At 38.1% G+C, this 24,091-nt stretch overlaps 1 protein-coding gene across 1 annotated transcript in view; it reads left to right on the top strand.

The window, feature by feature from the left end:
- Positions 1-24,091, top strand: part of HDAC9 (histone deacetylase 9) — a 662,132-nt gene that overhangs the window by 164,238 nt on the left and 473,803 nt on the right. The window contains exon 2 of the mRNA XM_082692420.1: positions 8,512-8,544. Within this exon, the coding sequence (XP_082548546.1) occupies positions 8,512-8,544 (33 nt within the window). The remainder of the gene's footprint in view (positions 1-8,511; positions 8,545-24,091) is intronic.

Below are 24,091 nucleotides of genomic sequence, written 5' to 3'. Positions count from 1 at the left end.
ATCTGTTGTGAAGTAAGCATAGGCAAACTAGAATAATTTTGTGGAGATAATGTCATCCTATAACATAGTTAACCCACTGGCATTATTGTTATTGAGATCATATTTAGCTCTTGAGCTCATATATATTCACCACTTTCATTCCTAAGATTCACAAACCTGAAAAGGAGCTGGTGACAGATTTTAGAAACTAAGGTTATGACTGATACTATACTAAGTTTCAGATGATGTGGCCACTCTGCTTAGGTCTTCTCTCCGCTTTGTCTCATTCTATGATTATGAAATGGGACTAACAACCCCTTCTCTTTTTGTTAAGGCATCAGTGAGTTTTAAAAAATACGGAGCCAACAAAGAGCTGCATTTTGTTGATGAGTCTAAAGTATTGCTAAAGTGCCTCACCTAAATCCGTCAAAATCGCTTTTCAGATTTTAAATGGAATATGGAGTGATGGGCCATTTCCTATCTCTTTGATGACAGATTTTAAAATGTCCCGCGCGCACTGACTGAAGTTAAAAGAATATGGCTCAGGAGGGAGACAAACCATAAGAGACTCTGAATGTCACAAAACAAACTGAGGGGGGACTGGGGGTAGGGGTTAGGGAGAGGGTGGCGGGGTTATGGACATTGGGAAGGGTATGTGCTATGGTGAGTGCTGTGACGTGTGTAAACCTGGTGATTCACAGACCTGTACCCCTGGGGATAAAAATACATTATATGTTTATAAAAAAATTTTAAAAATCAATTAAAAAAAAAAAGAATATGCTCACAGAAACAAAAATCCTGGAGCTTGTGGAACCTGCTTCAGATAGAGCTGTATTCCAGTCACAGAACTGGTGCTGGGTGTTCTTCAGCCGCTGTTTGAGAACTACAGTGTTGGCTTCGTGCTCAGGTTTTATGTGATGGCCAGGTGGCAGAACAGCTCAAGTGCCCACGCTTCTTGAGATCTTGAACTAGTAGGAAAAATGAGACTTCCTTTCCCAGGATTCCTTGCAGATGATCATGGAGTCTCAGAGGTTCTGATTAGTTCGGACATCCACGCCTCATCTTCCCCCTTCTGTAATGAACAAGGAGAGAATACCCGTGTTTGTTTTGGTTTGATTTGCTTTGTTTTTTTCCAGACCCCAGAAGATATGTGTGCCGTCTGCAACCACTTTTCCTATAGTATGTTGAGTGAACGGTTTACTCTTCACCCCCTCAATTTCTACTGCCTCACCTTTTAATTTCAGATAAAATAGAAAGATTAGCCATTAAGTGAAAAGGAAAAGGCGTTTGTTTCAAGGAATGAGTTACGGAGTAAAATTTGGGGGACATTATGAAGGTAATTGCTTTTGAATTTTATCTTATTTTATTTATTTATTTGACAGAGATCACAGGTAGACAGAGAGGCAGGCAGAGAGAGAGGAAGAAGTAGGTTCCCTGCTGAGCTGAGAGCCCGATGTGGGGCTCCATCCCAGCACCCTGGGATCATGACCCAAGCTGAAGGCAGAGGCTTTAACCCACTGAGCCACCCAGGTGGCCTTGCTTTTGAAATTTTAACTTCTAAAATTAATTGCCAAACAATGGCTTTAAATATTACAATATTTAATATTACAATATTTAATTTATTAATTTATTAATTTATAATTAATAAATTGTAAATATTATAATTTATAATATTCTCATTATTCTTAGGCTTTTCATTGTTTCTTTCTGATAGTGACTGCTTGCCTCTGTGCAAGTGACCCATCATATTTACAAATTGGTTGATTTTTGCATTTGGGCCTTAATGGTCTCATAACTAGATGTTATAAAACTCTGCTCTAAGTAATTTTCTTTCCTACCAACTGAATTTGATATCCTCGTTAAGGCATTGGTAAGTTTTTTAAAAAAAAAATACTAAGTTTACAAAGAACTCCATTTTATTGACTGGTCAAAAGTATTGCTAAACTGGCCCCCGTGTGTTTGAACTCACAGATTTTCAGGTGGTAAGAATTTCTAAATTCGTGTGTGTGGGGGGGGCGCTCAATAGGACCTATGTGTAGACATAGATGCCCACGTGGACACTGAAGAGTACGGTGCTCTTTCTCTCACTTGGAGGTTGTATATGGGCAGACTTGCTTCGGATGGGGTTGGGTTTTATAAAAATGTTAGGGCTGAATCACATTTGTTGTGTTGTGACATTTGCTGCTTCGCCATCAAAGAGGAGGTGCGGTTGTGCTGACAAATCTTTGGCATTCTGCCCCAGGGAAGTGTTACATTATCAAAAGGAGCAGTCACCCCGTCATTGTCGGGGTGCCAGTAACTAAAATGTGGATATTTGACCGTGACTTTCTGCAGAAAATGATCAAAAGAATATACTGAAATGAAAAACGTAACTAGGAAGAGTCCTGTCGAATGAGCGAGAGGAGAGCTCTTTTAGGCTTGATAACTTAGATTCACATATGGGAAATATGGCTAATGTTTCTGAAAGAAAATGGTTACTAGGAAACTGAAAAGCCCCCTAATTATGTGAACTCCAAACTATATCAATAAATATAGAATTCACATCACTTTGTGATAATACTAGTACTAACTAACCTTCTAATATTTTAAATATCCTTTTTGGTTTTTTCCTAGAGCAAGTAAGATTTACTGTCTTTGTAAGGATGGGATACAAATTTACAAAGACTGGACTGACTGAAAAGCTCATAGCTAATCCTTTTGACTGAATATTGGTTTCTTACTGCCATCTTCTACCTCATGACTGAGAGTAGCAAAAGAATATCTTGAAATAAAAAGATATTTGTTGGGGCACCTGGGTGGCTCAGTGGGTTAAGCCGCTGCCTTACGCTCAGATCATGATTTCAGGGTCCTGGGATCGAGTCCCGCATTGGGCTCTCTGCTCAGTAGGGAGCCTGCTTCCTCCTCTCTCTCTCTCTGCCTGCCTCTCTGCCTACTTGTAATCTCTCTCTGTCAAATAAATAAATAAAATCTAAAAAAAAAAGATATTTGTTATTTAGTTGGCCGAAACTTCAAATTAATATCTATTAAACCCTTGACCTCTACCCAAATCAGTAACAGAGAGAGGACCAAAGATCTTGGCTCATGTTTGCCACTCCCATGAAGGATTTTTTCTTACTAAACCTGACTTTCCTACTCCAACAGACCTTACTCACTTTTGCCATTACAATGACATGGATGGAACTAGAGGGTATTTTGCTGACCGAAATAAATCAATCAGAGTAAGACAATGAATGATCATATGATCTCCCTAATATGAGGAATTTGAGAGGCAGAGTGGGGTTTTGGAGGGTAGGGAAGGAAAAAATGAAACAGGATGGGATCGGGAGGAAGATAAACTATAAGAGAGTCTTACTCTTACAAAATGAACTGAGGGTTGCTGGGGGGAAGCGGAGAAGGTGGTTATGTTATGGACATTGGGGAGGGTATGTGATATGGTAAGTGCTGTGAAGTGTGTAAGCCTGATGATTCACAGACCTGTACCCCTGGGGCTAATAATACATAAGATGTTAATAAAAATAATTAATAAAAAAGATTAAAAATCTTTCCACAAAGAAGGGGCGCCTAGGTGGCTCAGTGGGTTAAAGCCTCTGCCTTTGGCTCAAGTCATGATGGGATCACGACCTGAGCCGAAGGAAGAGGCCCAACCCACTGAGCCACCCAGGTGCCCCCTAATACTTTTGATCAATGAAAGAAAAATGGAGTTCCATGTAAACTCATCATTTTAAAAAATGCCTACTGTAAGTACTGTTCTCTGGCTGCTGCTGTATTTCTTCCTTGGTAAAGCCAGACCTCATCCTGTTTCTTTGGTTTCTTTGGAGTTGAATTGAGCATAAGAGGGTAACTTTCTTTCCCAGGCTATTAGTTAAAGCTGTGGTCAGCACCAATTTTGACCAAGACATGCCTGACCCAGTTCTGCCATGGGCTACTGCAAGGGATTGCTGTTAGGAGCTGGCATGATGCTAAGAAGTAAGGTTCTCCGCTGAGCACGACTTTTAGGTTGGTGGGGTATGTCTTTGGGCCTTTCTACCTCTCCGTATTTATTTTATGGCTTACAGAAGACCCCAGATTCCTTTTTCTCCTTAGCTGCATGTGCCTAAGGTCAGTTACTTCCTACTAAATCATAACAGATTACTTAGATATTAAAGGGTTAAGAATTAACTCTTTCGCTCCCAGATGATTTTAAAAAGATATTCTAGAAATTGCGGAGGAAGCAAAATTTAATATTGAGATAGTAAAAAATTGTCTAAGAAAATGCTGAACAGATAAATAAAATTGCCTTTTGGTAGTATACATGCTCAAATGGTTTACTTTTCAAGTTTTTTTGTGGACATTGTTTTTTGGAGAGGCGGGTTTTTGTTTTGTTTTGTTTTGTTGTTTTTTGTTTTTAACAGTTAAGATAAGCTTCATTTTACTGACTATACTTGACTAATGGTAACCATAGAAAATGGCCCTTGGCCTCCAATTTTTGCTTCCTTGCCAGTGAGTCAGCCCGCCTAGGGTGCTGATTTAATTTTCACGGTGTTCAAATTACAAAATAACATTTACGAGTATAGATTTGGGGGATTGTGTTGAAGCCTAATAGAGTTCTCTGAGGATGGTGTGCCCCCTTGGGCTGCATTGTATAACTTCCTTATTAAAATGAAAGGAAATTGCCTGCTTGTTATCTTACAGCCTATCTTCCAATCCTTATACTTGAGAAAGGCAGTCATCAAACCTACAGAATCTTCAAACCACATAGATTTTCCTCTATCAAAATATTTCAGATCTTTAAGTTTGCACACTGCTTATGATGAAGTTAATGTGAAAGGATTCTACTTTATGTTTGCTTCTGATAATCGGAGTAGTCTATGAGCACAAGGTCTAATTCTAGCCTACCACCACATAATACCACTAGCACTGGTGCTTGCAGGGAAATAATAAAGGGAACAAAGCTTTGGACAATTGGCTTGGATGCAGGGCAGAGTAAACAATTATTTGTTCAATTATATGGAATTATGTGGAATGATAGTATATGACAGCTGCACTTGGGAGGGGCAAAGTTCCTATGTTTCTGTGTTTTATGGTTTTCAGCTTCATTCTATGGTGTCAAGAGTGGATTTTCCTTAACTAATAGAAAAAGAGAGAAAGGCTACTACGTTTTCTTGTAAAGTAGGTTGAGCAGATAAATTCTAAAATAAAAACAAATGAACGCTCTACTGTGACTAACATTTCAACTCAACCTGTTTAATGGACTCTGGAAAATAAACAATGGTTTCTAGAGAAGAGTGAAAAAGCCAAAAGAGAAAATTAAATTAGTGGCACTCTTTCTGTGGGGAACTCTATTAGCTGTGGAAAAGAATAACAAAGTCAAGACAGAGTCTAACAAAAAGGGGTGTGTGTGTGTGTGTGTGTGTGTGTATAAATATACACATACACTTCTCTCAGACGAACACAGGGACTTTGTGGTCAGAAAAAATTTTGAGTCCTAAGTTCTTGATTAAATGCTGGAAATCAAAACCAAATTGATTTGTAGAATGTAAATGATCTTTTCTTGACACAGATTGATCCTATAAAATTACAAAATTGATGAAATTTAAAAATAAAAATTTTTTATTATTTTTCTGTCTGTTAGGCAGACCCTGGTAATTTTAGTAAAGTATAAATTAAAGTGATAACAAAGAGGACATTCAATGCAAATGATTCTTCTGTAACTGAAGGACTTCTAAATATTTTGTTTACAATGAACGCAAAAGACCAAAAAAGCTCAAGAAGTTTTGGTTAAGTCCAATATTTCCTAAAAGGTTTACAAAATTGGAACCTAGTTATAGGACATTTGCACATGATCTGGTTAGCAGCCATGTTAAGGTCTGTGCTATCAGATTATGGGATTCCGATTTTTTATTATATAAAAATAACACCTCAGTTGGTACTAGACAAAGTAACTGCATTTTCTCTCATTTTATTTTTTTATGGGCAAATCTGAACTGGAACTATCACCTTTTAGGAGTGACAGTTCCTACTAGTAGTAGCTCTAGGGTAGCATCTAAAGAGACATTGCCCCAGTTATTTTAGTATCATTTTCATTGCATTACTGACAATGTTTTTCTTAATCCTTTAGGAAAAAAATGTATTTTCTTGTTTGATTTTTGTTCCCCAATCAACCAAAACCAAATCATCTGTGATTTGTTTTATTTGGGGAGCTTATCAGTATTGTCTAACAACAGGGTTAAGTGGAATTGAAGAATTTTACCAAAAACAGTCTTTTAGGGGGGGAAAACAAGACTGCTTGCCCATTTATTGCTTACAAAGTACAGATGAAGGCTGGCTAAGGGTCGATTCAAACAGTAATGTTTGAATGGTTGTGACTTGTTTTGTTTAAGAAAAAGCAATACATTTTGATTATTATTAAGTCAAATTATTTGACTTAAAGATTATTTATGATACTAAAACTGTTTAATACAGCTCTATTCAGTTTTATCTGATGATGATGATAATGATAGCTCACAGTAAGGGCTGTTGTGCTAAACATCTTACATAATTATTTTATTTATTCCTCCCAAGTGTTATATTAGGATGAAAAAACTGAGGCCTGGAGAAGTGGAGTAATGTGCTCATGGTCACTATATTAAGAGGTAGTTTTGTTTGACAGAGTAGTTAGAATTATCATTTAATACTATCCGTCTGCTCATCATTTAATTCTACCTATCAATCTACCTACCTACCTACCTACCTACCTATTTATCTATGTATCTATCAGAAACCTCAGAGTTTAAAGCATCTAATCTTAGCTTTAAAAAAGAATAGGCTGGAAATCATAAATTTTTTTTGTAAAACGATATATCTTAACTTTTCAAGTAATAATGTTCTAGCAATTCCATATCCACAGTCACCCTCCAGCTTTTGATCTGTCCCTGATGAATAGATTATTTGTTGCAGCCTCTTACCCTTTTTCACATATCTAGGCTTCCTGTTCTCATCTATCCTTTATATATACCACAATAATAAAAATTATTCAGATACCAGGTTCACCTTATTATTGTTATTAAAATGTGCTGGTAAAAGTCAGGACCCCCTTTTTGGTTGTTTTCACTTTTTTTAATGGCGTAAAACCCACATGGAGAAAAGTACTCAGTGAACATCTAGTTATAATCCCGCAGATGACACACTTTGTAATGTGGCCATCTCAGGTGCCCTCCCAGTCCCTGTTCTGCCCTCCTCCCTATAAGTAACCTCTGCTTTGATTTCTATTGATCTCATTTCATTTTGCCTGTTTTCATATGACACATATATGTAATGACCTGGTATACTTTTTCTGGTGACCAGACTTTTCACGCCATGTTTGTGAGATTCATCCACAGTGTTGTTTTTAACTTGAGTTTGTTAATTTTCATTGCTCTGTAGTATCCACTCCATCCCTGTATCAGACCCACTCTACTCCAATTCTGACCAATCATGAGTAACTCTGATAGAATGTTCCTGTTCATGGACCTTGAGGGATACTGTTTTTAACCTTATGACTTGTCATGGCATAGCGTATGAGTCCACTGAAATTTAGTACTCAATGTCAAACAGTTTTCCAGAGTGGTTGTACCAGTTCATAGTCTTACTGGCATTGCATGAGAGGACTGGTGCCTCTGTTTCCTTATCAATACTTGGTGTCATCAGGCTTTGTAATTTTAGCTATGCCAGTGGGAATATGGTTTGGGTTTTAATTAGAATATCCCTATAACTAAAGAAAGAAATTGAAGCTATCCTTTTTATTTTTGTCTGGATTTCAGTTCTTCTATTTTCTGATTTTTTTTTTCTGTGTTCATGAATGAAACTAGCTTACAGTTTTCGTGTCTTGGAATCCTCTAATTAGAGTTGGTAAAAGAGATCTATATCTACATAATGAGTTGGTCAGTGTTCCCTAAATTTTCTATTTCTGGAAGAATTTAATGTTATGTCTTCTTTAATTTTTTGGTACAGTTTACTGATAAAGTCTGGACTTTTCTTTGTGGAAAAAATTTTAATTATGAATTCAGTTCTTTAAATGGTTACATACTTGTTCATATTTTCTTAGTTATTCATGTATCAATTTCATATGCTTTCCCTTTCTAGGAATTTGTCCATTTTATTTCAATGTTTCCTTTTTCTTTTCTTAACAAAACCTTTTGTAATATGTGTGAAGTGTTTGCTATGTCTTCTTTTATATTCCTGTTTTTCTCTTTGTGTTATAATCCGACACTATTTTACTTATTTTGTTATTCAAATTGTTTTAGTTTTAGTCATTAGGAGGAGTAATTTTTAAATATCTCTTTTCCTGGTTAGATTATAAACTCCATGAGGATGGATATGATGTCTCTTTTATCCCAAAAGATTAGCAAAGAGCCTGGCATGGGCTAGAAACCAATATTTATTTCTCACAAAAAATCAATTCATGAATGATGAATGAATGGAATCTGTAAAGATGAGAAAATACCATTAGGTTAATGGTATTTTCTCATCTTTGCTTGATGATTCTTGAGTTATCTTTATTTTCAAAGTGTTTGGTTATTTTTCATCTCCACGGAGTCTCCAGGCTGCTCCAGACCTGGTGGGAAACAGGTGATACGAAAGTAAATTTAAAGCACATTTCTGTATTGTCATACTATATGTGTTTAAAAAGATGAGATCATTGTTACCTTTGGTATCTGTCTTATTCCAGATTTTTATTTGTGATTCTTCATCACTCAGCCATTCCCTCAACCTTTATATTAACCTATTCTCTATTGATTCAGACCCAAGCATAGTTGTGGTGATCTTGGAGTTTTTCCATTGATGACCACCAAGATTTTGTAACTTCTAGTTTTACTTCAGGGGCCAGTGTGACCAAATCAAAACCTAGGAAAAAGAGCTGAGAAGATTTTTGTTCAGAGGACTACTTACGTGTATGGGATCTATGTATTGACAGAGTTACAGTGTTGACTGAGGAAGAGTGATAACTTATTATAATATTCTGCCATTTTCATTCTGGAGAAGAGCATAGCATTCTCATGTTCAAATTTGGGAACTTCTCACTGTTATTCACCATCAAGTACAAATCTCACAAATCAAAGAACCATTTTATTTTATTTTATTTTAAGATTTTATTTATTTACCAGAGAGAGAGGGCAAGAGAACAAGCACAGGCAGACAGAATGGCAGGCAGAGGCAGAGGGAGAAGCAGGCTCCCTGCGGAGCAAGGAGCCCGATGCGGGACTTGATCCCAGGACGCTGGGATCATGATCTGAGCTGAAGGCAGCTGCTTCACCAACTGAGCCACCCAGGCGTCCCCAAAGAACCATTTTAAATGTCCTATTTGTATATGCTATTTCTGGGAAACACCAGAGATATTATTATTTTAGGAAACTGTGGGTTGACCTTGAAAAACTTACATTAGCAAGGGAAAAAACACATTTTAAAGGGTGACACATCTAACAAGGAGCTCACCAAAGCAAGAGAAAGTGTGTAGGTGTTCAATAGTAACAACCTAATGGAACCACATTGTACTTCATGAATGAGGGCAGTTCACAAAGTTCCCACGAGTAGGACCTATGTAGAAACATAATTGTCTAGTAGCTTTCTTTATCATTCATTCTATCAACATTTTATGAGTCCTGACTAAATACCAGGTTGGATCCTGCTTTCTGTGAAAATTAAAATGAGTAAGAGTTACAGTCCCTTCCAGTGTATAGCTCAGTTTATTGGGGGAGACTTCAGCACTTATAGGTGTATTACTCATTTTATTTATTTTAGAACTAATGAATTATAGGTAACATCAACTTTGAGAATAAAATTGTATCACCTACATAAGTATCTTCTTGAATTTAATAAACCAATTATAAGGAGGACTACGAGGATATATGTCAGAAATTTAATCAAGGTGATCTCTATGTATTGCTAATTGGTAGTACTTTTATAAATGCTCATTGGTTTCTAAAACAAGTATGTTATTTCTTTAAACTAGAGAATCAAAAAACAATCATTGATTTTAAGCTACTATAATTTGCAAGGATTCTTTTTATGTTTCCTTGGGTATCTGTGCTTGACCAGTTATGGAGTTTTCTGTCTCTTAGTATTAAATTAAAATTAATTTCTTTGAAAAAATATTAAAATGCAGAAGCAGAAGGAGCTTTCATGAGAGCATTAGATAGCCTACCTGAGAATTTCTCAAGGTATGAGTTGACAAACTTTTTCTATAACAAGGTTCAGATATTAAATATTTCAGGCTTTGTAGTTCGTACAATCTTCTGTACTTGGAAAACTGGGCAGAGGGTTAAATTTGCCATGGTCTCCTTTACCCGATTTACAGCATTCGTTTATATTGCAAAGACCTGGTTCTCATACCTTCCAGAATCAGACTTCCGAGATAAGGCCATTATTACCATGTCCTCTTTTTACTCAAGTTTGGGAACTTTCCTTTCCTTTCCATTTCCATTCCCATCAGAATGAATACCTGAAGTTGGAATTTGTCTCTAAAACAGTATCCCTGAGGGATTTCCAGTTAGCTTGACTACTCTGAAGTTTGTAGATCATATGCTTATCAGGTGGAAACTCTATGTCCAATAATTGACAGAGAAAGTATGTAGGCAAAATTTCTATTGAGTCAAAGTCTAAAAATGGAAACCTGAAGAGAGTAAGGACCTTTTCTCCCCTGTTTACTACTGTATTTCCAGCTACTGACAATAGAATAGGGTAGGTTTCTGGCATAGGGTAGGTATTTTGATAAATATTTGCAAATGAACTGAATGTGCTTTCGGCATAAAATGTTGCCCTACCTCTAGGTGGCCTGACCATCCCTGTGTTTGATATCCAGGTAATTGTGTCTTGGCCACAAGCTTTCCTGCTTTTACATTGTATCTTTTGTGTTTTACCCAGTGTTCCATTGCTTTTGAGTAATTTGGGGGTTATGTATCCTGCCCTCAAGTCTGTTGTTGTTCAGACAACAAAGCAGGATGATATTTATAAACATTGATCATGATATTTGCTAAAAATTTTTCTTCTCTCAGCAACTTCTGAAATCAATAGAGCCAACTAACCAAGTATCTATCGGGAAAATGAATTAGGTGGGAACTCCACAACAGGGCTCTCTGTACCCTCTCTCTGGAATGCCATCCAACTAGAACTCAGTTCCTAACCTTTTTCTACCTCTTTGCCTTTGCACATTCTGTGTTCTGTGCTGGTTTCAAATTCCTGGAGACAGACTGAAATTTGTTCAGCTAAAATCAGGTGCCTGCTGTTTAGTTTCATTACTTGGTCCCTGGGTTGGGGGTCCTGTTAGGTATCCACCCCATGGAAAGACAATCAAAGACTATTACCTGAAGGTTGTGGGAGTGGGATAAAGAGATGCTAGGAAGACTCAAGTAGTTTAGACATGCTAATTCAGGTGCCTTTTAAAAATAAACTGTAAGTGACTGTTTGGATTCTGGTTTTCTAAAGCCCACTGCCATGTTTTACATTCTAGTACTAAGACAAACCAAGCTGAGACCTCTAATGGGTCCATGACCAAACTTCTCTCTGTACCGCCGCTCTGCTGTGCATGGTGTTCCGTAATTGCTTTGAACTTCCTCTAGACCTGAAGATTTGATTTGAAGCCCTGATTTCACTGCCTTTTGCTGGAAGATTTGATTTTCAGTCCTGTTTTTGCTTTTAGATTATATTTATTTATACTATCTATCCCTGCCTACTTCCAAGAAAAGATTGTTACTGGCAGTTTTCAAATCAAATTCCACAGTAAGAAATGGCACAGATAATATTCAGACAGCTTCCTCTAATCTAGTCACCTCTAGTTTTGTCCCCGATTAGCTGCCACCCAGACAGGCACTGCCCCAGCATGGTCCAGGACATGCTCTGCAGCATGAAGGCTCTTAGAATGGAGTTCCTTCCCACTTAAAGGCCCATCCCTGTGCCCATGCCCAACCCTCCAAACTGTGTCTGAGTTCCATTGTGGCACTCTGCAAGGATTGACAGATGCTCTGCAAGGATTGCTCCTCCCTCCAAGAGCATTTTCTCTCTTGCCACTCCTTTCTGGACTGTAGTTCCACTGGCAGAGATCTGTTCCCTTTGCCTAGAATGTGCCTTTCCCACATGTTTACAAGGCTTGTTTCTTCATTTTGGGAAGCAGAGGGGATGCCTGCTCTATCACTCTTTCTAAATGGTCCCTGCCTCCCAAGTTACTCTGTAACCCATTACCCTGTATTTTGTTTCAATGTTAACAGTAATCACTATCCCGAATCCTACTTCTTTGTGGACCTGTTTATTGTTTAGAATAAAGAATATAAGCTCCATGAGAGTATAGACTTTGTCTCCAACCTATCCCAGATGTTGAGAGCAGTGCCTGGGGTACTTGCTGGGTACTCATTAAACAAATGCATAACTTCAGGCCACTTTGCAATTTCCAAACCATCCTTGATGCACAGCCATTCATATGCACAGGAATCTAGACAGATGTGAGGTATATCAAAGCCAGTGAGAACGAAGTTAAGCAGTCAGTGTCTTTTGAGTTATGGGGAGCTAAGGTCACCGGACTGGCTGAATCTCTGGTCCCAGAAACAAATACCCATTTAAAGAAGGGTATTGGGGGGAATTGGTCACTGCTTTTATACTTTTATACTTATGCTCTTGGGTCACCCTTTCTCATGATCTCTGCCAGCTCTTTGTTTGCAGAGCTCAGCAGATTATGTTACTAGGCTGAGAGGAGACAACATGCAGTGATGATGTTAGAACCTTACTTAGCACAAGGCATGCATACCTCTGACGTTAACTCAGGCTATTTATTTTTGCTTCATCCTTTTATAAGACCCAACCAATTCCATTTTCTGCCCAATTGACAGGACTGTATACACATCAGTCTGACATATCTCTACAGGACAATAGTTCTTCTCTACTCATCTGTGTACTCGCAGCCCATGTGCCCACGTGCACAGCCCTAGGTCCAAAACATGCTGCACGTTCAGTGGCATAAGCAACTAAAACGACTTCTGACCTTATAAGGAGGAGTTGATTTGGAAAATTCTGGGGCAAGTGTGGCAACAAAAGGTGTGTCCAGTTTTCTCTGGCAACCTTGACTTCCCTCCTACAAAAGTTCTCCTTGGACAGCATGTGTAATTACTCACAGCTATTGCAATAGATAATTGGTTTACTTCTCATTGATTAGAGTTTTGTTATAATATTTTCCTTAGAGCTTCGTGCTGATGGATCAACCTGCAGGTGAAATTATTTTAAATAGTTCTAAATGGTGTTTAGATACTTCAAAAATCAAACTCTTTGATCTCCTTGGGTAGACAGAGTCTAAGAGGGATCTTATACTGTATCAGCCCTGCGGTAAATAACATAGAATAAATGAGAATGTTCCTGTGTGAATTTATGTTGTTCCACACACATCACTTAAAATGCAGAAATAAAATAAAATAACTAAGCTCTTAACTCTCACGCCCTCATGCTTCTCGGCTTCTTATCCTGTGTTATTTTAGGCCGCCTCAGAAGACATTGAGGAAGGGGATGGCATCCCAGTATTTGCCTGGGGAAGGTTATTTCTGTCTTTCTGTCTGACACTGAGATATTGAGCCTTGGTAATATCTCCCAGCTTTTTTGTGGATGCATGTATGGAAACATTCTGTGTAAGTTAAATTAAATTTCGAAACAGCAACATATTGTGGCACAGTGATAAAAATTGGTGAATCTGCATGTAAGGTATGTGAAGTTCTTTGCATTATTCCTATACCTTTTCTGTAAGCTTTACATGATCTAAATAACGTGTTGAGCAAAATATCAGCAACATTCGAGGCGGGAGTTGTGCTTTCTCATTGCGGGTTGCCCCCTTAGGTGCCCCTGCAACATCTGTGTTTCTCTGGGAAACTTTAGCTACAGTCATCTCTGGGGAAGGTTCTGCTTAGCTGATGAAATCAGAGACCTAGGGAAACGAAATTTGGAGAAATAAAGGTTGCATCTAATTTTTAGAATGTATTAAAATGAGACTGAGGAAGTAAAATTTTATAACCATAGAATTTTAATATATTCCTTTATTTGTACACATTTTATTGTCTTTGAACTACAGTTTTTCCTTTGGGGCAGGAGGCAGGTTCATCGCCAAACTTTAATAAACCTTTACATTCTCACATAATTTAAAAGCAAGTGTGAAATAAATAAAGATTATTTTGTATGTTTACCTTGAGCTGAAATTCATATTCTCTAGTTTCAGGATATTAGAGAACTACTTCTTAATAAAAGAAACACTAGGAACCTGAAAGTCAGAGATGCAAAAACAGTGATACTTAACATGATTCACGGCAAGAATCTGGAATGCTTGGAGGAAGAAAAATGATTGAAAATGCTATGAGTCTGATGGAGAAAGGAGGGGAGGTGGAGACCAGGAAGGAAATGAAGGAGGAAGAAGAGGAGAGAGAAAGTGGGGGAGAGGGAAGGACAAAAAGACAGGGAGGGAGAAAAGAAAGAAAGGTTAAAAAGGAAGGAAGGAAGGGCCAACAGAAAGAGTCTATAAAGACACAGTGTGCAAATATTGCTGTCTTCACCTCATGGGAAGTATATAATGTAATTGAAAGGCAGTCAAATGAGTGTTAGTAGAATTTTAAAATAGCGTTCATCATGTGATGTGAATTTACCCCGTGGGATTTGTGGACGCTGAGGCTGCAGACAAGGACAGGTTCAATGTCAAGATCAGGTAGAGCCTCTCACCCCAAAAACTCGGAAGGATCCTGCTCTGGTTAATGGCCAGGCCTTGATCTTCCTTCAAGGAAGCTGCTTCCTTAATAGCAAATCTCTGAAAATGGACCAAGAGCCCTTTCCTCTTCTGGTGACTGCCCCTGAATGCACACAAGTGTCATATCACCAAATGTTCTGCTTCTAGAAGGAGTACAGAATGGTTCTGTCTGTGGAATGAGTGAGTTAAATTCTCTGAGTCATATTTTTGTGGAGATGTAAGAGTTGATTTTCCAGAGAATGCCAAGCTTCTCCAAAGCAAGGCTCTGGATAAATATTTTTAGTTACCATCCCCTCCATCCCTGGAGTTAACGTACTATCATTATCAAAAATTTTTGGTATTATTTCAGTAAGAGTTTCGTTCTGTAGCTCCTTATAATGCAAAGGTGGCAATTGGACATTAAATCAATGCTTTAGCTGTCAGCATGGTGATGCTTTTTTTCTTCTTCTAATTTTACTAACACTCCAGCCAGTCACCATGCCTCCCCAGTCCATGCAGCTGCGTAATTATACATCAGATCTCCAAAATGAATTAGTTTATTTTTAAAACAGCTAATTGCCTTAGTGGAGTCATGTTTTACCAGAAGCACAAAAGGGCTTTGTTCATTGCAGGGAAATTTTCTTCTGGAATGACTGTGTTAGGCTCTAGCTTCTGTAATGTCAGTCATAAACAACAAAATATCAGCAAAATCCACCAAGATCACTAGTATTTTGGAGCGTCCCATTGCGATTTCAGCATTATTTCCTCGGCATGTAGCTCTATGTAACCTTAAAATTAAAATGCCCTATTGAGGAATGTCGTATGATACAATGATTTGCAATAGAGTCCTTTTACATGTGGGTTTTTTTTGTTTTGTTTTGTTTTGTTTTTTGTTTTTTTTTTTTTTTCCTGTAGCACGGTTTAGGTCTTGTCTCTTGAAACTCAACTATGTATTTATAAGACAAACCTCCCATTGCGTGTTTGGTCTCCATTATGGGTAACAGGCCAGTTCTTTGAAATAAAGAATTTTCTCTATTAGAGCCCCAATTTGAACTTCTTAATTTTGAGTTTGGATGCTGTTGAATTTTAAATAGAAAGAGCAGGTATTACCTTTAAATTTTGTCACTCTGCAGGGGTAATGTTTATAGAAAGCCCTAATTAAAGATTTTTTGGTATAGGTAGCTGTATTAACTGCAAGGGTCTGTCACCATGTCCCCACAGGATGACATCACCTTGACAGATTCACATCAGCAATGCCCACAAAGACAAATGGATTCAACCAGAATGTCAAATGAATAGTCTCAATGAAAAGTATTTCTCCAGGGGACAAGACCCTCATGACCTCTGACCAGCAAATTCTGGGAAACCAGATTATAATTAGAAGGATGATGGCAGAATGTTGACTGAAACCCATGCTTGTTAGTTATATGGTTTGAATGTTTAATAACATGACTGCATGGGTCTGCCCCTATGGAGCACAGATGTGGCAAGACCACCACGGCGAGCCTCGGATCTGTCCCCAAAACCAGTATGACAGGCTCTGGACTTTGTTATAATTCCCCAAAAAGGCAAATTTAACTCCTTACACTTTTGTGTTTAAAGTATTAGTGTTTCAGACTGCTATAGAGTAAGAGAGGAGAGCCCAACAAATACCACACATTAAAACTTCATTTAAAAAACTCCACTTAAATATTTTACTTCTTCCCCAGTATTCCTTCCTAACAGCCAATAACATTCTCTCTCTCTCTCTCTCTCTCTCTCTCTCTCTCTTGTTCTTTGTTTTTTTTCATTCTTTGTCCACACAGTGCTAGGATATATTGTATTGTTCTGAACAATGAAACTCTGGCTCCAGTTTTGTATTCCCACCAAGAAAAGCAAAGCCTGCAGTTAGCTAAACCCTTTTTTGTTTGTTTGTTTCCAAAGCTTTGCTATTTAAGTTTGCCACCTGGAGATCTCATCTACCATGCCAAATCGGTTTTCAAATAGTCACCTAATCATTCCTAGGGAAACATTCTGCTGCTAAGAAAAATAGGATTTCCTATGCCTAATGACAGGAATTTTCCAGGGCCTGGGCCTGAACACCCTGGCCCCGGAGCACGGCTTAGGTAGGTGCGAACCCTGCTCACCACTGAGCTCCATGCTTTCTCTGACTCCAAAGAGAAAAGAAACATCCCTTCTGATGAATCTTTCATTCAGTAGTTTCAAGTCATTGGTTACATTGCAGTCAGTTCTGAACTAACATAATATCTTAGTTGAGTTCCCCAAGAACTTGAATGTGAGGGGGATAATTACAGCCTCAGAGAACTGAGCTGACCCCCATGAACTTAGCTTAGAGTTTAACAGTTGACCATAGGTGTGGCTAAAAGCTGTCCAAGGAAGCCCAATAGCCACTGTGTCAAATTTTCTAAACCAAAGCTAGCAGAGGAATTAATTCATTTCTGTATAAGCAAGCAAACAAATACTCCATATTTATTTCTTTCAGGAATTTGAAGACTACGTATGCAAAGCATGATTGAGATGGGGTCTTTGTTAAGGTCCAATTATGTCCATATGGAGAAGTATTTCTCTCCTGGTAAAATGCATGTGTGTAATTGAAGAGTTTAAGATAGTCTCAAAACTCATTTCTGGTCACACTGACTAGTATTTGTGAATCTTCGAAAATAAACTGGTGAGGGTCTTATCACTTCACAGATTACAAAAGTGTGATTTTCTGAATTTAATGTTATGTTGGTTTTTTAATATTTGCATTTTTCTTAAATTATATTGATCCTCAAACATTCATGAAAATCAACAAAACTTTAGAGTAACTAAGTTTTCCTTGTTCTCTTAATACCCATCTACTGAGCATAACTATCTTTTGCCCTTTCTGCCAGTGGTCTGTTTATTCAGATATTTTAAATAACAGTTTTAGTAGTTTTCATTTTGTTAAGTTAAAAATATGTTTGCCTATCATGACTCTTTCTGCATTTAACGGTTCTTGCTTTTGAAACTAGAGACAAAGATCAGTCCATACTTTAATTACCTGAGGGCTATCAACAGACATGAAGCTTTTCTTAAAGTAGTAATCATCTTTGAAAAAGAAACTGTACTTTTAAGTGCAATTTATGCATTTACTAATTCTATGCTGTGCTTTCAAGATGATGGGCTGCACATTAGCTCTTTCCTTTTATGTTTCATTACTTAATTTGGAAATCAACTTTTATTTCAGGTGCCATAGTAATTTCTCATTGTTGATAGCAGAATTACAATGAGAAAATCTTGAAAAGAATACATTTAGTTTAAATTAAGCCAAAAAAGAAAAAAAGAGAAAGGTAAGCTTAGCCAAGATTCCACTTAGGATTTTATGAATATTTAGTTGCCTTAGAAAACACAAAGTGTTGCCACTTCAAATGGTAATTTCTTCAGAAACTCTAGCCTGCATTAAATGAAATGTTTGTGACAAAATAAACTTACACTGTCAATGTGTAAGAGTTCTTATTTTTCAACAGTCTTATTAATATTTGGTATTATTAGATTCAGTTTTTACCTGTCTTCTGGATATATAACTGTACCTTGTTAGGGATTAATTTTTTATTTCCTGGTTATTAGTAATCTTAAACATGTTTTATATATAGATTGCACATTAACATTTCCTTTTTAGTGAATGCCTATTTTTATCTCTTGTCTACTTTGTTATTGGTAGTATCTTATCTAACTGCTTTGTAAATATTATTATATTCTGAATACTAATCATTGGCTGATTAAATGCACTGTAAAAGTTTTCTCTCAATGTATCATTAATTTTTTTCTTTTTTAATGGCTTGTTTGCACAACACTTATATTCTTATGTCCTATATATCCATCTTTTTTTTTGTAACGATTTGTGTTTTTCTGTGTCTTATTGAACAATTTCTATCCCAATCTGGGGATTTGAACATACTCCTTTACATTTTTTTTCCTCATTTTTTTTTTAAAGATTTTATTTATTTATTTGACAGACAGAGATCACAAGTAGGCAGAGAGGCAGGCAGAGAGAGAGAGGAGGAAGCAGGCTCCCTGCCGAGCAGAGAGCCCGACGCGGGGCTCGATCCCAGGACCCTGGGATCATGACCTGAGCCGAAGGCAGAGGCTTTAACCCACTGAGCCACCCAGGCACCCCTTTCCTCATTTTTTTTAAGTTTGCAATTTGTATATAGATCATCAATTTACTTGGAGTTAATTTGTGCGTGTGTTTATGTGTGTATTGTTTAATATAAAGATCTAATATCTAGGCCCGCGGTAATTTAACATAGAGAACCAATTATCTTAGCCCTATTTATTAAAGATCTCCACTTCTCTGGGGTCCTAGAGCTGCCATAAGTAAAGTTTCCATACATAAGTGTGCCTACTCTTTGTTGCTCTATTCTGTTAACTTGCAGATTAATTTATATCTGAACAAATGATGCTTCTCTTTATAATAGCTTACCAGATATGTCTCAAAGGACAGAAAGGCCCATGTTCCCATTCTGATCTCATTCAAAATTGCTATGACTTTCCTTGGAGCTTTGCTATACCATACAAACTATAGAATTTGCTTATGCAGTGAAGAAGGATATTAATATTAAATATTGTTTTTTTTCTACCCTTGGACACAATTTATCTCAATATTAAATTCCCTTTTGTCTTTTATTTATGATTTCTTTTTAAAAAATAATATTTACTTATTTATGTATTTTTAGAGAGAGCTGGAGGATGGGGAGAGAGGAAATCTTAAGCAGGCTCCACACCCAGTGCATGAGCCTGTTGCTGGGCTCAGTGGCACACCCATGAGATCATGACCTGAGCCAATATCAAGAGTCAGGTGCTTAATCAACTCAGCCAATCAGATGCCCCCTTCATCTATGATTTCTTAAATGGGGTGCACTTTATCTAGTTTAACCATCACTCAAGGCTTTCATTAACATTGTTAACATTTTAATATCATGTAAGATGCCAATAGCTTATTATATAATATTGCGGTGTGTAAGAAAGCTTATTTATGCCAATCCTCACTTATACTAGATTACAAGGCTTGGAGAAGTTTTAATTTTGCTAATTTATTGTTATAAATCTTCATAATATTAATGAAGATTTTCCTTATCCTTAATTTTATGAATCAACCTCTGGCTTCTTTACAATTATGAACTGCCTGTTTCTAGCAACACACTTTCCTTCATTCTATTTTTTCTTTTGATCTGTTGCTGACCAATTTGTTTCCATTTTGTTTAAGATGAAGGTAAGCAGTATCGAGGGTTTAAGACATAATAATTAGTTACTATTTTACTGATCAACTACTGTTTACGAATGCAACACCTCTTAGGGGTAGGTGACAATAGCCAACATGTATAAAACTGAGAATAACTTGCCCCAGGTTTTAAAGCTGGAATGCCCTATAGTCGTGGGCTTCTCCCTGTACCATTCTGCCTCTAAGATAACAAGAGGTTACCACTGAAGTTCAATCAGGGACCTTGTAAAATATTCTAAAGCCAGACAAGCTGATCCTGAAGAGGAGTCAGTGCCTTTCCCCGTCCTATGGGCCATGGGCTTCCTGATTTGCTAGACAGTTCCTAGGAAGGATGGGGGAGTAGGAAGAAAAAGAGGCATCCGAGGGCTAGATCTGGAGGAGTCTGTCTGAGGCGCTTGTGGTCGACTGAGGAAAGCACCTTCTGTGTGTCAGAGCCATGGACTGAAAGAGAGAAAGGAAGGGAACTTTGTGGTGGTCAAGCTTTAAGATGGTTCCGTGACAACTCATGCTCCTGTAACAAACATGAAATCAAACACGATTGGTAAATAGGGGATAATAAAAATGGAAAGTGGATGCTGGTTCATGTGTGATTTTTTTTTTCCCCAGTGTAGGAAACCAGAAGAGTAGAAATATGGTAACTGTGAATTAAAAAAGGAAAGGAAAAAGCTACATTGCCTACAGGGGCCATGCTGACTGAACTTAAGAAATTAAAAACCAGTGCCTCTCTGCAGTCTGTCTGTCCCTCACCACCAGTGCACATGCCCAGCCTTGTTTGGCTATCATTGGCTGATGGCAAAATGCTCTTCCTCCAAGGCCCCCCTGAAATGCAGCCCTTGCCCCAGGGCGCCCCCTGTCTCAGCATGGGCTCACCCCCCACCACTCCTCCACAAGAGTCCTTTGTGTTGTCTCCTGCATTTATCCATCCACCTTGATAGCCTCTGGCCAAGCTGAACTGTAGCTTTTGGTTTTGGGGGTCAGGGTGCGAGGTATCCAACTTATTTCCTCAACTAATAATTATAAATGTTAATAATAATATTAGATGATGATCATGGTGTTGATGAAGATGGTAAGCTACAAGCTAACATAGTTTTTTTTTTATTCTTTCTTTATTTTTTTTTTTACTAACACAGGTTTTGTTTTTTTTTTAAAGATTTTATTTATTTATTTGACAGAGAGAAATCACAAGTGGGCAGAGAGGCAGAGAGAGAGAGAGGAGGAAGCAGGCTCCCTGCTGAGCAGAGAGAGCCCGATGCGGGACTCGATCCCAGGACCCCGAGATCATGACCTGAGCCGAAGGCAGCGGCTTAACCCACTGAGCCACCCAGGCGCCCCACTAACACAGGTTTTGAGCAAAGCTGATAACCCTATCGCCCCATAAGGTTGTTATCTAGACAGTGTATTAACAGAATACAAATTTTCTATGGAATGTAATTATCATGTTATAGCTGACATGCTATGGCACACAGTGGAGTGGCCTGTCATTTCATTCATGGAGTTTAAAAAGTATAAATAAAGGACTTCACTTACTTGGTTACTACTTGGATATTATTTTGGTTGGTGACTCAAATGTGTGTTCTTTTTTTTTTTTTTTTTAAGATTTATTTATTTATTTGACAGAGAGGGATTACAAGTAGGCAGAGAGGCAGCCTGCTTCGGGACTCGATCCCAGGACCCTGAGATCATGACCTGAGCCGAAGGCAGCGGCTTAACCCACTGAGCCACCCAGGCGCCCCTCAAATGTGTGTTCTTAACCAAACTCTGCTGTGAACTCCTGAATGCTATGGCGTGAATTTATAAGGTTATACTTGGCTCTGTTTACTCTGAGGAGCAGATTTTCTGTGCCTAGTAGTCAGGTTTTACCTCAGCATCCTTGAAAAAACCTAGAAAAGTGCTTTTAAATTCAGGGCTTTAGGAAGATCATAAAATGATTTAATGTGTGTTAATAAACCATACAATGTTTTATCTTACTATGGAAGTAGGCAGGATTATATTTGACAAATGCAGGCTCCTTATGGGAATCTTTAGTTCCTATCTCACCTTTACCGCGTGGCTCTGAGTCCAGCCTAGATTTCTTGTCTTGCATGGCCTGAACACGGGACTGTCTATTCTGAGGGGCCCCGTTATGGCCTGATGATTTTTGTCTGGTTGTTAACTTCCTCATGTCAAGACCGTGCTACTATTTGCAGAAAAATGATTAGTCTGTGTGTCTGTAATTGCCCGTGGGTCACTTTCAGTGCCAAGTCTTCACCACTACCATTTTTACATTTTTTTTTTTTTACTGCTACCATTTTTAAAGGGAGATAGTTAGTTTTTCTCCAGTATGTTCATCAAATGCCTGTTGTAAATTGTGTATTCCCAAGGCATGAGCAGGTAGCCAAGAGCCTCTTTAGTTCTGATCCTGCTCTCCATTTCCTCTGTAAAGCTGGAGCAACAGAAATGATCAGATTCTGTTCTTTCTGGCAAGAAGAAGAGGAGTCTGAACTGGAAGCAGGAGCAGAACCTTGGCCCCTGACACTCTCTGACGGACGCCAGCATACGTCTCACACTGTTACAGGGTGTCTCTTGTTGCCACCTTCCAGGGTTATCTTTTTAACTATGTTCCCCTGTCTGGATATTGTTTTGATTTCTGTTGTCTTGCAGCACAAAATACGTGAGATGATATTCAGCTCTTTCACTATTAGAAACTGATGTGACTAAAGTATAAAAAATAGTATTAGAGGATTAAAAACAAGAATTACAAAGGAATGTCTTTCTTCCAGAATACTCCTTCATAATTATGGGGGAATAGTATTTCTTCCTAATTCATGTTGAGCCCTTATTTATTTTATCTTATTTTTTCTGGAGAAGTAGGGCATCTTTTTGAGGACACAGTGCTTGTATTCAAACACATGTTTATTCTGGGGCCACAAGATCATGGTGTTTGAGAGTGAACATTAACAGCCGGGTGTTCCTGGCCCTACAGTTCCCAGACTGTCCCTTACACACTGCCGCACTAGTCCTGCTCACTTTGCCTGAACACCCAACCCCCTTCTTCCCAAGAACCCTATGAAAGGACCAGTATTTGTCAAGGGAAACAATATTTGTTGTATAAACATAGGAAACTCTTGTAATTAAAAGCAGAACAAAGGCTAATCTATTTTTTTAAAGAAATTGGTCAGATGGATTACTTTTGCTATTGCTACAGTTTTCCCAGTAAGAACTTTAGTCAGAGAAAAAGACACTGAATTATGTATTTCATAGATGCTACAAAGAAAGATGAAAGAAGTGTAGGGTGGAAGCATGAGCATTAATGGTTCAGGAATACATGCTTAGGTTTGGGGCAAGAAGAAAACTGATTTTTAATTTGTATGCAAGTAAACAAAGGCATCAGAGGATGGTGTGTGAATGCCTGTCTCTAAGAACAGACAGTGATTGCTGAAATGAGAGAGAGTTCAGCAACTAGACATTTTAAAGATTTTATTTAATTAATTTAATTTTTTAAAAAGATTTTATTTATTTTTTGACAGACAGAATCACAAGTAGGCAGAGAGGCAGGCAGAGAGAGAGAGTGAAGCAGGCTCCCTGCTGAGCAGAGAGCCCGATGCGGGGCTCGATCCCAGGACCCTAGGATCATGACCTGAGCCGAAGGCAGAGGCTTTAACCCACTGAGCCACCCAGGCGCCCCAAAATTTTATTTATTAATTATTTGAGAGAAAGAGAGAGAAAGCGATTGAGTGGGGGAGGAGCAGAGAGAGAGGGACAAGCAGACTTGGCACTGAGCATAGAGCCTGATGCCAGGCTTGATCTTATGACCCTTAGATGGTGACCTGAACCAAAAGCAAGAGTCAAACCATCAATCAACAGAGCCACCCAAGCTCCCCTAAGCAATGACACATTTTAAAAAGCATTGAGATACAGTTGGGCTACAGTAGTCCTCAACAGCCTAATGAAAAAATGAGGCAAGGTAAAAAACAAAACAAATCACAAGAAAAATGAACCCAAAAAGGAGATCTGTTTGATAGTGATGTGTTTTCATTTATGGATTATGTCAGTTGACCTCATTATTGTGAGCGTAGGACAATCTGGGGAAGAGTGGGCTTGGAGTGAAGAATGGGCAGGGTATCCACTGTGCCTTCTCATCCAGGTCACCAGTTGTTAAGAAGTTTTATTCTGGAAAGTCCAAATTGCTCCTGAATGTACATAGTAATTCCTGG

The sequence above is a fragment of the Mustela nivalis genome, assembly GCF_964662115.1.
Source record: "Mustela nivalis genome assembly, chromosome: 12".
Lineage (NCBI taxonomy): Eukaryota > Metazoa > Chordata > Mammalia > Carnivora > Mustelidae > Mustela > Mustela nivalis.
This window is presented reverse-complemented; position numbering and strand designations above follow the sequence as displayed.